Below are 16,190 nucleotides of genomic sequence, written 5' to 3'. Positions count from 1 at the left end.
ATAGCAGCCGAATGGAATAGTGCCAATTATGTTCGAACCACATCAAAACAGAAAAAAGCAAACCAAAATGTAATTGTTTTAAGTCATTTACTAGAGTATGTTGTTATGTATATTTGATTTAATTTAATTGTTTGTTTTTTAGTTTTTTTAAATCCTTTACATGCTGATGTAATGTAATTTTATATACTGGATTTGACATTTTACAGAAATTAGTTTGACCTGACTGTTTTTTCATAAACACCTAATAATAGAAACTTTGTATCTAATTGCTGACCTAGTTCCTGACATTGATTAAAAAATCGATGAGTTGAAGTAAACAGCTTTTTAAAACAAAATGTATTATTCTTTCTTAGTGTAAGATTCATAGAAAGAAATCCAGGTCATACTGGGAATACGTGATGTTAGGCATGTAAAACTTCAATGTGGTACTAGAAACCTGATCATGTGACCCTCATACGGGAATCTGTTTTGCGTCTTAAAGTAGTGTATAACTCTTTTCTATAAACAATTTAGTCAGTTGGGCTATACTCAATTTTTTCCTGGAAATATGTAAGTACTCATACAGAATTCTTCGACAAAGACAATTATTTAAATTTTATTCGGAATTCAAAACTAGAATATTATTTTATGTGGTTCAACAAGGAACTGTTGACACATCAGGACAACACTGACCACAGTATACGTCATCGTCCTCCATCTTGTATTTTTATCAGGACTCCCAACTCAGATTAATTGAGGACTTTTTATTTCTAGGACTTCTATTTTTTAATTCTTGGATGATTCTTGGATTATTTTTGGATTTGATTCGTAGAGCCGTAGGTTCTTTTTCTCATTTTTACCGGTTTTCTAGGAAAATAAATTATTTGTTAAATTTTCCAAAGCTTGTTGTCTTCACTCTTTTCATGTTACTGTTTTAAAGAGCCTAAAACGTAACAATGCTAATATGTTACTTAAGAGTTTAACGGTTTTTTCTTCTTCTTCTGAGTTTATGGTGGCATAAACTATCAGTTGCCGAATCACACGGCAAATAACGCCCAAATAAAGGATGTTATTTTGTTTGACATACGAATGACTCTTGGATTTTATGCTATCATGTGTTCTTTGTGACTTGTGTATCGTTTTTATTGTCCAGACACGTGAGTAATCATTTTTTTTTTGCGTTTTTAAATCTATTTTTGTGTTGATTAACCGTTTAGGTCACTTACAGGGGCTACTTACAAATAAAATTAAGATTATCGGTAAATAGTTATAGTGACGGGAGTCCAATAGTCAAACAGTGCAAGACATCGAAACTATATAACAGTTACGATGTGAGATGTAGCGGATCTCCCACCCACACCACGTCGTAACTCTAAAGGTCGGTGTATTACATTGTAGGACTATAAATCGAATTGTTATAATGTTAGTCTTTGAACCCTCCTCCCAATCCCTATATTCATTTACCTACAGTGTTAAATTCATTTGTAACGAGCTGTAATGAAAATGCTGTAGACCCAATGCTCTTGGCAGATTGAGTTTCCCAGCTTTTCTTTTTCAAATCTAGTCAAATATAAACCCACCGTTTTTGTTTCGTTTTAAATATGTGCAGTGTGTATGCCATCCAGTTTCGTGTTTACTTTAGTTACTTTGCATGTGATTCTACTTATACTATTTTTATAAATAGTTCTCCCTACAATTTATACAGAAATGGGTCTGGTCACATGACTGTTCTGATCAATAGTAATCTTCCCTTCATTTATCAACTGATGCAACTGCAATTATGTATATGTATTTTCTTTGTAAGACCGCAAAACCAAATAACATTTTCTAGAGAGCAGTTGTTTTCTATTTGAAATGTACATAATTTCTCTTGTGCACTAAATATTTTCTGTCAATAGCGTAGCTAGTAAACTGTAAGCTATGTCAACACAACGTTTTTAACAAGCTCTCAAATGTCAGTCATATCATGAAAGCTTGATCATCTCACTTTAGTTCATAATCTACTATAAGATACTAGCCATTTGTTTTCGGGGGGAGGGGTCATTATTTTTAAATAATATAATGCACATAACATGGTCTTATTTTGCTATGAATCGGAGAAAGATATTTTTCTGTTCGAGAGCCAGAAATTTAAAAAAGTCATAGGCACCTGGCCAAGAAAATTAAATTGTTGGCCCCTAATATCTCTGCGGCGTTACATGGTCCATGTAGCGGTATGTTCAGAAATACCGGGTTACAGACTTTTGAGATACCTTGTTCTAACATCCATTACATCTGCAAGAGCAGCCATTTTGAAAAGTGTTATTGTTATTCCTTCTAAAAGGTTTGTCATGGGGTTTTCCTTTAAAGATTTCCTTTTGACGTCTAGTCAATATTAAATAAATGGTTCTGACTTTAGTTCCAATATAACAAATAAAAAACGGCAGCCATCTCGAAAATATGGTTAGTGCAACCCCTCTTGAATGGAAAGTAATATTAATATGGGGTTTTCACCAGAAAACGACATGTGATGTCAAGTTGATTCCTACATTAAAACGATGCTGTTCTAGCGCCATTACGGCCACATATAGACATATTTAAAAACAAATGTAATTGCTACTCCTCTTAAAGTGGATGGTAGTATCAGCATGGGAGTTTCACTAAGAGATCATGTGATGACTGGTTGCTTCCAAATTTAAATAGTATCGCCTGACATCCAATACAACCACTACGATGACATCCATCTTCACTCTTTTTTTTTTCTTTGCGGTTTCTTCTGAACAGAGTCATTGACTTGGGTTTGTGACCAGAATTTTGAATCGGTGTTGATTTGATGTTCAGTATGGCCACCATAGCAGTAATCTTGAAAATATTGTTGCTACTGCTCCTGAACGGAAAGTCGTATCAACATGGTACCTTCAGTGTGAGAATTCTTGTTTGCGTCCAATAATTCTTACATGAAAATGGTGCTGCATGGACATACATCTGGTCTCTATTGTTGCCATTTTGAAAACATGGTCATTGGTACTTCTCCTTGATGTAAAGTCGTATCGAAGTTTGGGATTTTACTAAAAGACTTCGCGTGAGATCTAGTTGCTTCTAAACGAAACTTGTGCCGTTCTGACAACACACATGCCATCGCATAAAGACTGTATTAAACATCTTTTGTTATCACTACTCGTACAGAATTTATGGTTATATTGACACGGGACCTTCACGAAAAGACTTTTCTCATATATAGTTGGTGCTAAAACAATAGAGCCAGTCTTATATCAAATATGGCTGCCAAGATATTCATCTCGAAAACTTTGTCCATTCAGGAGTAAGAATAACAGTCATACTGGCGTAGAATGTTCACCAAACGTGTACCAATGATACAATGCTTGTCCTTAATCAAGATAATGATGGTCTTGTATCCAATATGGCCACGGCGTTGTATAATTTTGAAACTCTTACTGCTCAATAATATCATAGATATTTGTCATGCTGAGCAATTGAAAGGATTGATTGATTGATTTTAGTTTTACGGCGCACCTGCAATGTTAGGCTATTTAGCGCCATAGAAAAACCAATACGCAATATTAACAACAGTTGATGAAAGGTTTCTTATCGACCAGCGATAATAAAATCAAACAGTTAAGAGCAAAACTGAGATGGTGGGGATAATATATAAAGCTTCCCGATCAACGGTGAATGTAGATGGTGTAAGTCAATAAAGATTTGAATGAAAAGGCATTGAGTATGAACGACGGTATATACATTGCATAAAAATACTCAAGATGACAGCATAGTTATATCTTGGAATAAATATTTACTTCTTTCAGGAATTTTAAAATGCAAGAGACGTTTATTGTATCAGAAAGTTCATTCATGTCTTGCACATTGTAGTACTAATTTGCGCGTATGTTGGAGATCGAAACAGCCTATCATAAAAATGCTTAACAGTGAATGGTTCACTGCAAGAAACGCATTCTGGTGGGTCTTCGCCTTTTAGCGTGGGTTATATAAGTATGGCCAATTCTAATTCTTGCAATGACTACCTCGTCCCTGCGGATGGTTCTATAGGAAGGAGCCCATTCTCCTAGGATTTACTTGATCGCATAAAGTTTGTTTTTCACTGCATCATACCATGATGCATGCCACTCCAGACGTAAATACATTTTGACATCAGGTTTAAAATCAATGTATGGTATTTTAAAATCAGTGTATGGTATTTTAAAATCAGTGTATGATATTTTAAAATCAGATGGTCGGAGGGGTCAAACCATTTTAGTAGCAAGATCTGCTTTTTCACTACCTTTAATACCAATATGGCTGTGTAACCAACAGTATACTATATTGTGAGTGGTACACAACTCAGTATTATTCATGTGAATATTGGCTAGTAATGGTTTTCGAATTTTATATTGTGTTGTGACTAAAGTACTGATAGTAAGTTGGAGAAAATGATGCAGTTTAAAATACATTTATTTTCAGTATATTGCAGAGCAAGGTCTATTGCTCTGATTTCAACTGAAAAAAAATCGATGTACCATTTGGTAAGCGAACATTTGTTGCGTGTTTTCTACAGCAGCTTTTTCATCATCCTTTGATCCATCAGTGTAAATTCTAGTTATTAAATTCGGCGAGGAGTCCATGATAGGAGTTATTGAGGAAGGATGGGTTAGTTTCAGATTTTTCCATCGTGTAGCGTAAAAAGTACACTGGGTTGCTTAAGTAGCCAGGGAGGTGTTTCGGAGATGGATGTTTTCTGAACTTTAGAAAGATCAGTTTTATACTGTCATGACTGTTTGATATCCTAATGCCAAAGAAAAATATGACATTTGGTTTATTTTCGTATGTTTTGTATTTCGGTTGAAATACAGCCGAAAAAGCAGGGTTCAGAGGGTTTCATCTTAATATGAAAGCATACTGTATGGAAAGCATTTCCCTATGACATAATAAAGGTGGCAGTTGAAAGGAAGAAATGGTCTTGTATTGGATTCCTGGATTTTGGTTTGCACAGCATTAGTCCCTTTAATAGTCTTGTTTATAATAGCAAAGCCTACAATGTAAAGTGAAGATTCTTCTTGATATTTGACGTGATTTTACTTTTGAAAAAACAAAATTAGCAAAACTCGGATGGGTTTTTTTGCCTGATAAAATCTTTACTTTCGATAGATGTCTTCGACATTGCCTATTCGAAACAAAGCTGTACGCATTATTATAGGAATACTAACAGGGTTAAGATAGCAAAACCGACAGGGTTAAGTAAAGATTCTTTTTCATACTTGATAGTATGTAAAGAGGTATATATAGATCACTCGGGCATGGCAGTGTAAACATTAATCAACTATGGTGGTGGATTTTACAGTTATGTTAAATAAAAGAAGAAAATAAGATTTATGAATGATTTACAAATGTCCGACAGAAATATTTGGAAATCGGTTATGATATCATTAACGTCAGACATGTACAACATATACCAGCCCCATACGGAAGCAATACATAAATATTACAGAGTGAACACTGCTTATTGTATTTGGATTGGTACTTTTTGTAAACAATCGGTTAGTTTTGACACTCGATTTCAGATGGCTTACATACATGTGTGAAACTTTACTATTTCTGTTGTAGCTTTAGAATCGCTAAAAGTATCATGAACCTGGCGTGACGTCATTGAGTCGCTAATCAGCATGTGTAATAGTGCTTTTGACTGAAGAAATGTTTAATTGACAAAAACTATTTTAGATTAACTCATTCTAAAAAAGAATTAGAAGTTCATTTATTTAATTACAAAATGTGTTCGAATTTAAACAATGTGATGTTTTGCTATAATTTAAAATATAATCGTTTTTTTTTTACATCGGACCTCAAGTGAAACCGGAATTTAATCGTATAAAACTTTGTTCCCACGCGATTGAGACATAGCATCAATTTAAATCACTTTATTTTGATGGCAATGCAGATGTATGCTAATAATGAGGAGACAAGTGTTATATTATTGCGTACATCTTACTTGTATTGCATAATCCATCATATTTTAACACATTATTGACTACATCATGGCGAATACAGGTGTCAGATCTATCAAATGTGTGACAATGTTTCAAAAGAAAACAAAATACTTTGTACTGTATAATTATTTCCATTCTATGCTATTATTTGACAAAACTAAATAATTATTTCCATTCTATGCTATTATTTGACAAAACTAAATAATTATTTCCATTCTATGCTATTATTTGACAAAACTAAATGCACGTCTACGATTAAGCTAAACCAGATAAGAGTCCAGTACCTTGCTAAAAGAAGACACACCACAGTAGCTTACCCAGACTGGTCGGATGGTAGGCCACCTTTTGGTCACGAGACCGGTACGCTAACCACTGAGTTACCGCACCTCGCCTTTAAAATCAAGTTCTAATGGTCTAAAAATGTAAAGATAAAAAATAATTAAAATTTAATAATCCCCCAAACAGAGCTTAGCTAGAAAAGGGGTCAACATTTTATGAATATATTTATGCAGAAAATAATTTGAGACTATTCTGAATGTGTACAATGGCTGCTGCATGCTGCTTAGAGCTTATTAGAAACAAGCTATATGGATCAATGATTGCAATGCTTACAATTGTTGTTGCAGAGTACTTAAAGCGTGTTAGAGGCAAGGTAAGTAATTGCTCACAACAATGTTACAATGGTTGCTGTACACTACTTGAAGTATGTTAGAGGCAAGCTGTGTACTCGTTCATTGGTATCAGAATGGATGTTGTACACTACTTGAAGTGTGTTAGAGGCAAGCTATGTAATCGTTCATTAGTGTTACAAAGGCTGCTATAGACTACTTGAAGTGTTAGAGGCAAGCTATGTAATCATTCATTAGTGTTACAAAGGCTGCTATAGACTACTTGAGGTGTGTTAGAGGCAAGCTATGTAATCATTCAATTGTGTTACAAAGACTGCTATAGACTACTTGAAGTGTGTTAGAGGCAAGCTATGTAATCGTTCATTAGTGTTACAATTGCTGATGTACACTACTTGAAGTGTGATAGAGGCAAACTATAGAATCAATGGCTGCAATGGTTTCTGCAGACTACTTAACGCTTATTGGCAAAGTATAAAATCACTGACTACAGTGTTTACAATGGTTTCTGCAGACTATTTAACGCTTATTAGCAAACTATTTAACGTTTATTGGCAAAATTTAAAATCGCGAACTACACTGTTAACAATGGTTTCTGGAGACTATTTAACGTTTATTGGCAAACTATAAAATCACGGACGACAATGATTTCTGCAGACTATTTAACGCTTATTGGCAAGCCATAAAATCACTGACTACAATGTTTACAATGGTTTATGCAGACTATTTAACGCTTATTTGCAAACTATAAAATCACTGACTACAATGTTTACAATGGTTTCTGCAGCCTATTTAACGCTTACTGGCAAGCCACAAAATCGCTGACTACAATGTTATACATTTATTGATGGCTACTTAATGTGTATTAGAGGCTAGCTGTGCAATCATTGATCACAATGTTTACAGTGGTTGCTGCAGATTTTGCAAAACTTATTAAAGAGAAGCTATGTGATTATTGATTCTATTGTAATATACGAACAATGATGAGTTGTATCTTGACCAATATAACAAAATCCTGTAAATCCTTACTTTATAGGTAAAACCATCACCAAGGAGACGACGACGAAGACGATGATGCTTATGATTGTTGTGGTTTTTAATATTTCTTATATTTTTCTAATTCTCTTCTTCTACTACTTAATATTTTTGTGCAAAATGATGGTGAATGGATAGCGGGACATTATACATTTGCTACATTGCCACTCTTCAAGTTTTGGTAAATTGATATTTTATATATTCCAGTTTTGCTCTGATTGGAGAATTCCTGACTAATTTAACAGAAATTTCTAAGCAGACAGGTGGAAATAAAAGATATGAGGTATGAATTGATTCTTTCATTATACGTTCCTTTAATAGAGGATCTGGCTAAGAACACGCAAAATATATCAATAATTAAGCAAACTCTTCGTAAACGATTTTGAAATGTGCACAGCTGTAAAAACTATTTATAGTAGGACAAAAAAAAGGACGGACGTTATTAATTAAACCTTTATAAATAGTGTAGTGAAATGACATTCTGATATCTCGGACGTTATAACCGTCTTGCGTGACATAGTAACAGTTGTTACATCATGAAATGTTGTGTGTTGCGACTCTATGGTCAAAAACTGTCACAGAAAGAGGATAAACCATTAAGTTTTGTAAAATTTAACAAATGACTAAATTATCAAAGCATAAATGATAATAAGAGAGGAACTTACTTTATTATAAAGTGTATACAAAATAATCTTGAAGAAGTTCTATTAAAGTTCACAAGAAAAAACAGTTCTGTATAAATATCATAACCGAAAATGTACTGATCCGCCAAGAATCGTGACGCCAAAATGGCGTGGTCCAGAACTCCTCTGAATAAATCTCAATAATAACGTTATTTCAGTCAAATGAGCACTTTCTATTTCTTCTTCGAGTGCATTACCCAATCAAAATACCTTAGGAGAACTACCACTAACTCTCGATTCCAGCTCTCCCACATTCTACTTTTAGTAAAAGGGAGCTAAAAGTTGTCAGCCGACCTATGTAGTATACCCAATTTAGTTCGAGGAATCCATTCACTTCAAGGAAATTATACTCCATCCCTATTTCCAACTTTCCCTCTTACTTTCACCGTCATTTGTTCATACTTGTATATATATATATATATATATATATATATATATATATATATATATATATATATATATATATATAAGAGCTCTTTGTCACTTGGATTGGCAGTCATTATATCCCCACTGGATAGGTCCGGACTGCATTATTTACGTGTGCAAGTTTCTTATACTGTTCAGAACCCTGTTTTGTCTGTATAATGCTACTTCGAGTACATACATAACCCTTATTGCATTGTCTGCTATATTTAACAGCGGCAGTCTTTATGCCCCGACATCACGCTTGAATGATTATACTTATACGTGTAGTGCTGCCTAAATTCATCTGCTCTCACATATTTTTCCAGGTAACCTTCTATTGGTCAGCTCCATGCCATATCAATATTCAATCAAGACAGGTGCAGGCACATCGTTGTATATTTATTAGTGTTAAACTCTGTGGTTCATTGCCATTAGACTGCTTGTTTTCACTTTATGGGGTATCGGTAAGCTTTAGCTCATTCCAATAGTTCCTACATGGTGTCAGTGCTAGGTCCCTCATGTTTGCATTTTCTGCTCATTTTGACGTACACTTTTAAACTATGGGCAAAGCACTGAAATGAACTCCAAAGAATGATGATGGCATCAGTCAGCAATCTAACCTTTCATCCGTACAAGAATTTTTGGTGGAAAAGGGGGACAACTTAACCTCTCTCCATTCAGCCCCGAAGCACTGGAAATCATAAAGATCAGAAACTGCCCCGGGACCTAAGTCACCTCCTCCAGATCCGATGTTACTAATGATTCATATAGGACTTGACTCTATTTCTCTTGCTGAACAACAAGGGAAAGAGCTTACACACAACCATCAGTTCTCTCATTCTACAGATAAACAGGTTATGTGAATCAAGCATCCCGTAATCTATGCCAACATTACGAGTAGGACGATATTCCTTCCACACACACGGCTTATTTCCGTTGTCACCGGCCTAGGCCATGTTCAAGTGATCAGGAGCAGCAACAAATACTCATTTAGCGCTCAATCACACAACAGCCCGTGTCACAGTAAGTAGAAACATATCTGCATTGACTTACCCAGAGACCGCTCCAACACATTCCTCCTCAGGATTCCTTCTGGCACAGTGCCTCATTTGGCTCTCATCAGTGTCCCAACACCCTGCCATGGGAAGAGCCTCTCTTCTCAGTGACTGTTTGGAGGTCAGTTTCTAATTTGGGGACATACACATTTCGTGGGCGGCAGATCTTGTCACTCTTCAGACTCACCTCATATGATCAAGGATGATGATGCTTGTTCTCAAGGAATTCGATTCTGGACTATCGATGTCATGTAAAGATTCAGCCTTCTGGACCTCCACTGAAGAAGTATTCCACCTTTTACCCCCAGAGTTTTTCCCACCTCCACCTACACCAACATCAAACTGCAGCTTCTGTTGATCTTATGACAAAGAAAGAGGAGCCTACCTTCAAGTTACTACCGCAGTCAGAGAGAGTTACAGACATTCTGTACTGTCTTTGCCACCAATTGCAGGAACTCAGCATTAACAGACTTTTCTTTAAACAAAAACGCCTTCTATCCACTTCCGTCTGCATTTCTACCATTGTCACAAGCCAGCATTTCACTTGGAAGCCTGAGCAATAGACTGGGATATTGCCACTTCGGGGATGTCCAAACTGCACTATATACGTACGGACTGAGTGGCTTTTGATGATACTCTACAGGACTTTGTTTCCATGGCAATTTTCCAAAAAGCAAAACAGAGCCTCTCCCCACTTCAACTTGTATAGGACATGCATGTGAGTAGGTATCACGCATAACCCATGTTTTAAATGTACATGTAACAGCACAACAGACTTGAGCAATTTAGCCAATGCAGTTACTAATCTACAGTTGACTGAACGGGACTCTTTATTTGCAACCTCTACCTTCCTAAAGGACCAATATAAAGCCAGACTGCGAACACAACCTTTATCATCCATCCTTTTGTTTAACAGCCAGACTGAAGAGTTTCATAAACAGGCCACCAAAGAAACAAATTTCCCTGACCCACCCCCACAGCCTCGTTACATGGATACAATGGGAAATCAGGAAAGTGATCCAAGAGCAACCTGTAGAACACAAACGTCAATAAAACAGGCCTACTGGAGATCAACACAACTTAAGTCTAAGACATCAGAAAACAAAGCTAATAAAACTCAGGGGGGAGCCTTTTTCACAACGATACATGGACTCTGAAAGTGGTTCATGAGGGACTCTGCATCACATTTCACACTCCTCCATCACTGTCCAGAGTTCCAGCATTCATCAGCGTCCCACCGGATCCACTCAAAGTCAATACATTACATCAAGAAATAAACAACCTTCTTCAGAAAAGGGTAGTAAAACTTGTTCAAAACACTCTCTCTCTCCAGTATTCTATTCCAAACATTTCTGGTTTCCAGAGGCAAATGACACTCTGCCTCCCATCATCGACTTTAACACCTTCAATCACTTCATTCATGCTCCTTGATTCTCAATGGAAACATCACGGCATATTTTAAATGCCATCCATCAGTGATGACTTAAAAGATGCTTACCTTTAAGTGCTTTTTAACCAGGCTTCCAGAAATTTGTACAGTTTACCTACAACAACGTGGTATACCAATTCAGGGCTCCACTATTTGGTCTCAATATCAATGCCTCGGTCTTCACACGTCTCATATGAAATAAGCCGTGGCACATGTCCGGACCATTACTATGGTAGTAACATCAAGTTACCCGGACGACATTCTATAAAAACATCAGGTGAGTTCTATTTTACATCATGACATAAATCGTGTAACTTCAACAATAACAAATCTGATCTAGTACCCTCCCTACATTTTGTTCATATAGATATGGAGTTAAATACACAGGGAAACAGGATCATGCATTAAAAATCCACAACATTACTTCCTTACTCTTGAGGAAAACCCTATCAGCATGGGAATTCCTTCGTCCCCTAGGTTTAGTCTATGCGGCAGGAACTCCTCGCCCTATGTCTCCTTTCTATGCGCCCATAACAAATACAAACGACGTCTGCACAGCAATCTTCTGGAAATGATGGCCATTGTAAAAGCCTTTCACTGGTGACAGGAGCACATCTCTGACAAGGGAGCCCTGATTCTGTCTGACAACTCTACAGTAGTGACTTGTCTCAAATGACAGGGAGTAACCAAACACCCAGACCTTGCAGAATGGTGTGGGACTTTTAAACTGGTGTGGTCAACAACAAAACCACATACATGTTCACCATATACAAAGATGCCTCAATGTTCTAGCCGAATCGTTGTCACGAGAAAGTCAACTGATTCAGACAAAATGATTTCTTCATCTCTTGGCTTTCACTCAGATCTGGAAAACCAAACTCCCAACCTTTCACTCCCATTCTGCATCCAAAAGTATGTGCAGTCGATGCCCTATCCTTGGATTGGAACAACCTGAACCCATTTGACTACCTGCTGACATTGCTGATTCTGTGAGTGAGATAGAAAGCAAAGGAATCGGCCATCAGTCTGTTGTCTCATCCTCATTGCATCACTTCAGTGGGAGAATTTGTGGATCAACAACCTCATCAGTCTTGCATCAGAAACTTTGTGGAAGATTCGGGTCTTCCCTCATCTACTCAAACAACCATGACAGCAGTTGTTTAATCCTGTCTGGAGTTCCTGAACCTGCATGTCTGGATCATCTCAAACAGGCCCTCAGACTTGAACCATTCTCACAACTCTAAAAGTGTATTCAGACAAATGGCACATTTTCTCTGTGGTGTGCAACCGAATGGATTTTACATCTGAAGGCGTCAATTCCAAGATTAGCTAATTACTTCCTCTGGCTCTTAGAAGAATGATAATAGCTGAATGCAACATAAATTACATCTGCAGATTTGATGTTACAACAAGAACACAAGAACAAAGAATGACTCCAAAATTAGGAAATCTGATTTCTTAGTTATCTCCATAAATACACCTTCAAGTGTCTATTACAACTATGTCGCAATATGCTCCATGTGAGAGATCTTACTACTGATTCTAATATTTCAAAATTTCATAAAGCAATAATACTAATTTATGCAATTTTATTTAATAAACTCTTACGCATCCTGAATCTCCATTAGTACTACAGTTAGTAGACTGTTAATGGTTCTCATGCTGAAGTTGTTGGTGACCTTGAGTGTGAGATTTTAGATGCACGATTGTACTAAAACCCTTCATTCACAAATTTAAAATTTTTTATTTTATTTTCACAGATCATTAATCCACATAAGAAAAGCACCAAGAAAGGCTACAAGAATTCTGGAGAGGTATGTCAAGTACATTAACCATACCTAAATATTTTTACTAAGGAAATTCTTGCAGCACTGGCTGAATTGACTGTCCTGGGATGGGAATGAAAAAGTATTAATTTTATTTTAAAAATGGAATGGGAGAGTTTAAAAGAAAGTTTGAAGATAAAAATACAAAAGTATTTTTTGAAAAGTTGTTTAAAAATTGGGATGCCGCAGCTAGTTTTGAACTCATGACCTCTATTTTTGCCAGCCGGGAGACACAAAAAGACAAATGTGAGCGTTTCTATATAAGATTTTTAAATTGTATTCTTTTCCTTCTATTTTTATTGAAAAGATGGATGCTCATAAAAGAGGGTCTACTCTGACTGCTACGAATGTCCTTGACTATTCTTCAACTACTGTCAATGTGCTTTTAGTTATTATTTTCTTATGGAGAGATTTTTGCAATTTTTATTGTCCATTGTTAATGCAGTCCATATATATATATCAATCAGAACTTTGGTGAATTCACAACATCCAATTTGTAAATGATAAGAGTCTCCTATACATGTACTCTGTACTACTTTGAATTTTATGATTGGTTTTGTTTCTTCCTGACATTCTTGTTTGTTTGTTCCCAATAGTATATTCTCTATATTGATTGCTTTCAGACTGAATTTCAATCAAAATGTATGACCCATCAGTGCGAACACTGTCCAGATTGTCTATGTTGTATGTGTGTGTGTGTGTGTGTGTTTGTGTGCACATGTGCTTTGGACTGACCACTGTTCAACTCTAACAAAAATAAATAAAAAACTGGATTGGCTTGAAATTTTGACAATACTTGCTACTATTCCCATAAAAAAATCTACATAAAATTCATATCTTGAGAAAGTAAATAGATCTAGTTTAATCGATCCTTATACAGCCAACCATAATATCCGGTGAAGCTCACAACACTCGATGTGTGCAATTTTGTATACATCTGATAGAATTAATAAATGTACATAATGGAATTTAGACCATTTAAATAAACAATATCTGCGCTAATTGTTAAATATCGGTTTACATATTGAATGTTATTTACATGCATCTGAACTTCGGATTCAAAATATCAATCACTTTGAGGTCTCAAAATTATGTGTACATTCCAGTAGAGATATATATATATATATATATATATATATATATATATATATATATATATATATATATATATATATATATATATATATTACCTCCCACAATAGATCTCATTATGCAAACGTTTAAATGGAATTTAAATTAAAATCTGCCATTTTCAAATATAATTAGTATACCGAATTAACGGATAAATGTATAATTTGTTTAACTATGAATCCAATGTTGTCCATTTAGTCATGGTTGCCAATCTCTTATTGTCATGAAATGTTGGAAGTCTGCAAATACCAATGTCTTAAATATCCAAGTTCGCTTAGTCATTACAATTCGGAAAATGCCAGTCATTTAGATACATTGTACATACTGTGACATGAAGTTGCATTCATATTTGGAGTGTGTGCCATATTATCTCATTGAATTTTGCATGTTTAATGACAGTGTGCATCTTTTATGGAATGTCCACCACATTATGGAAAAATACATTTGGCATCTTTTGTTTTCAGTGCATTATACTGAGCTGTAAAATAGAAACCCAGCCAAGTTTTCTTGACTATATACAGGGCGGGTGAGTTTTGATAATGGTTACATATTACAGAATGAAGTCTTTGTAATGGACTGGATATATGGTTTAGTCGAGATATTACATTAAGAAAAATGTGAAGCTCAGAGAACTGTCCCACAAATAATGGATATTTGTGTCACATTTTGTCATTTTAAAAACAAAATATGGCATATTCCATTACTTTACATCTTTAAATTTATGCCTATATGGGTATATTGTATCATGTTATTAAAATGTGTAAATATATTGCATTGCATCTTTAAAATGTGTGGTTATACTGCATTGCAATGTTAAATGTCTGGATATATTGATCATATCATTACTCATGTATCATAAATTTGTTAACCAATAGATGTTGGGTAAATTAGACCATTTTAGGGTACATTTTGGACTAGTTGGATGTTTTGGTGGTGTAAATAAGAGAAACCTCAATAGTGTATAATCATGCTAAGCAACTTACCAATGATAATCATAAGCACATCAAGAAAATTATGGTCATAACCACATCATTACATTAACATGTATCTCATTTTTCTTTTTTTAATCTTTTAATTTTTCTGGCAGCACTGAAATTCAGTTCGCAGTGGCCATTGATTTCACAGATTCTAATGGTGACCCATATCTTCCAACTTCACTACATTACAACCATCCTCACCAGAGGAGTCAGTATACTAAAGTAATACAGGCTATAGGGGAGATAATCCAGGACTATGACAAGTGAGTTGTTGTACGATGAAACTGTTTAATTATATGGAATAATTATTAATCGTTTTGTTTTCATAAATGAGATTGTTTGTTCTTAAATTTGTGGCTATTCCATATCAGAAAAATCGCATTATGACAAAGAAAAGGTCACTTGAATTTATTGCATCCTCAGTCACGAAATCTACCAAACTTATTACCCCAAAACTAAAATTGCACCATTGTAAAATGCTATCAAGTTATTAACGATAGTCTATGGCTATATATTCAACTTGTTGAAGTGATTATATTGTTGCATTATTAGTATGTATGGAATATTTGAAACATACAATTGTCATAAATTTCACATGCAATGAAAATTTTAGAAAATTTGCTGTAGATTAAGTTATGCCCATGTGACAATTTCTTTGATAATTATTTTATGTAAACATTGATTACATAGACAGTTATTTTTCTATTGCTCACATTTTAAGTATAGATTTTACTGTTATCAGATCAATTAAAGGACACTTGACAGGTTTGTACTCTACTTCCGCTGGATTTATGTGTGGGAAAGTTGTTTTTTTTCCTGTCAAAAACCAGCATTCATGTATGCCAAATGCAAGCCCAAATACACATTGTCTACCATGTAAGGTAGGAGGCTGAAGTCCTGGCCAACTGTTGGGAAGGTAACGAATTTTCCTCCCCTTGCCTTTTTTTTCATGCATTATTATCAGGTAAATTATTTGAATATTAAACTAATTTCCTGAGTAAATTGTTTCTTTAATAAGATATACGCGATCACAATGCTGGCACACCATCTTAAGCAGGCCTGTCCGAAG

General features: G+C 35.3%; 1 protein-coding gene across 1 annotated transcript in view; it reads left to right on the top strand.

Moving 5' to 3' along the window:
• Nucleotides 1-16,190, top strand: part of LOC149789031 (copine-8-like) — a 53,760-nt gene that overhangs the window by 26,063 nt on the left and 11,507 nt on the right. The window contains exons 12-15 of the mRNA XM_089975203.1: nt 7,823-7,898; nt 12,948-13,001; nt 14,609-14,670; nt 15,232-15,384. Of these exons, the coding sequence (XP_089831329.1) occupies nt 7,823-7,898; nt 12,948-13,001; nt 14,609-14,670; nt 15,232-15,384 (345 nt within the window). The remainder of the gene's footprint in view (nt 1-7,822; nt 7,899-12,947; nt 13,002-14,608; nt 14,671-15,231; nt 15,385-16,190) is intronic.

The sequence above is a fragment of the Sinohyriopsis cumingii genome, chromosome 11, assembly GCF_028554795.1.
Source record: "Sinohyriopsis cumingii isolate HCF-2022 chromosome 11, ASM2855479v2, whole genome shotgun sequence".
In the NCBI taxonomy this organism is placed as follows: Eukaryota; Metazoa; Mollusca; class Bivalvia; order Unionida; family Unionidae; genus Sinohyriopsis; species Sinohyriopsis cumingii.
Note: the sequence above shows the minus strand (reverse complement) of the source record. Positions and strands in the feature narration are given on the sequence as shown.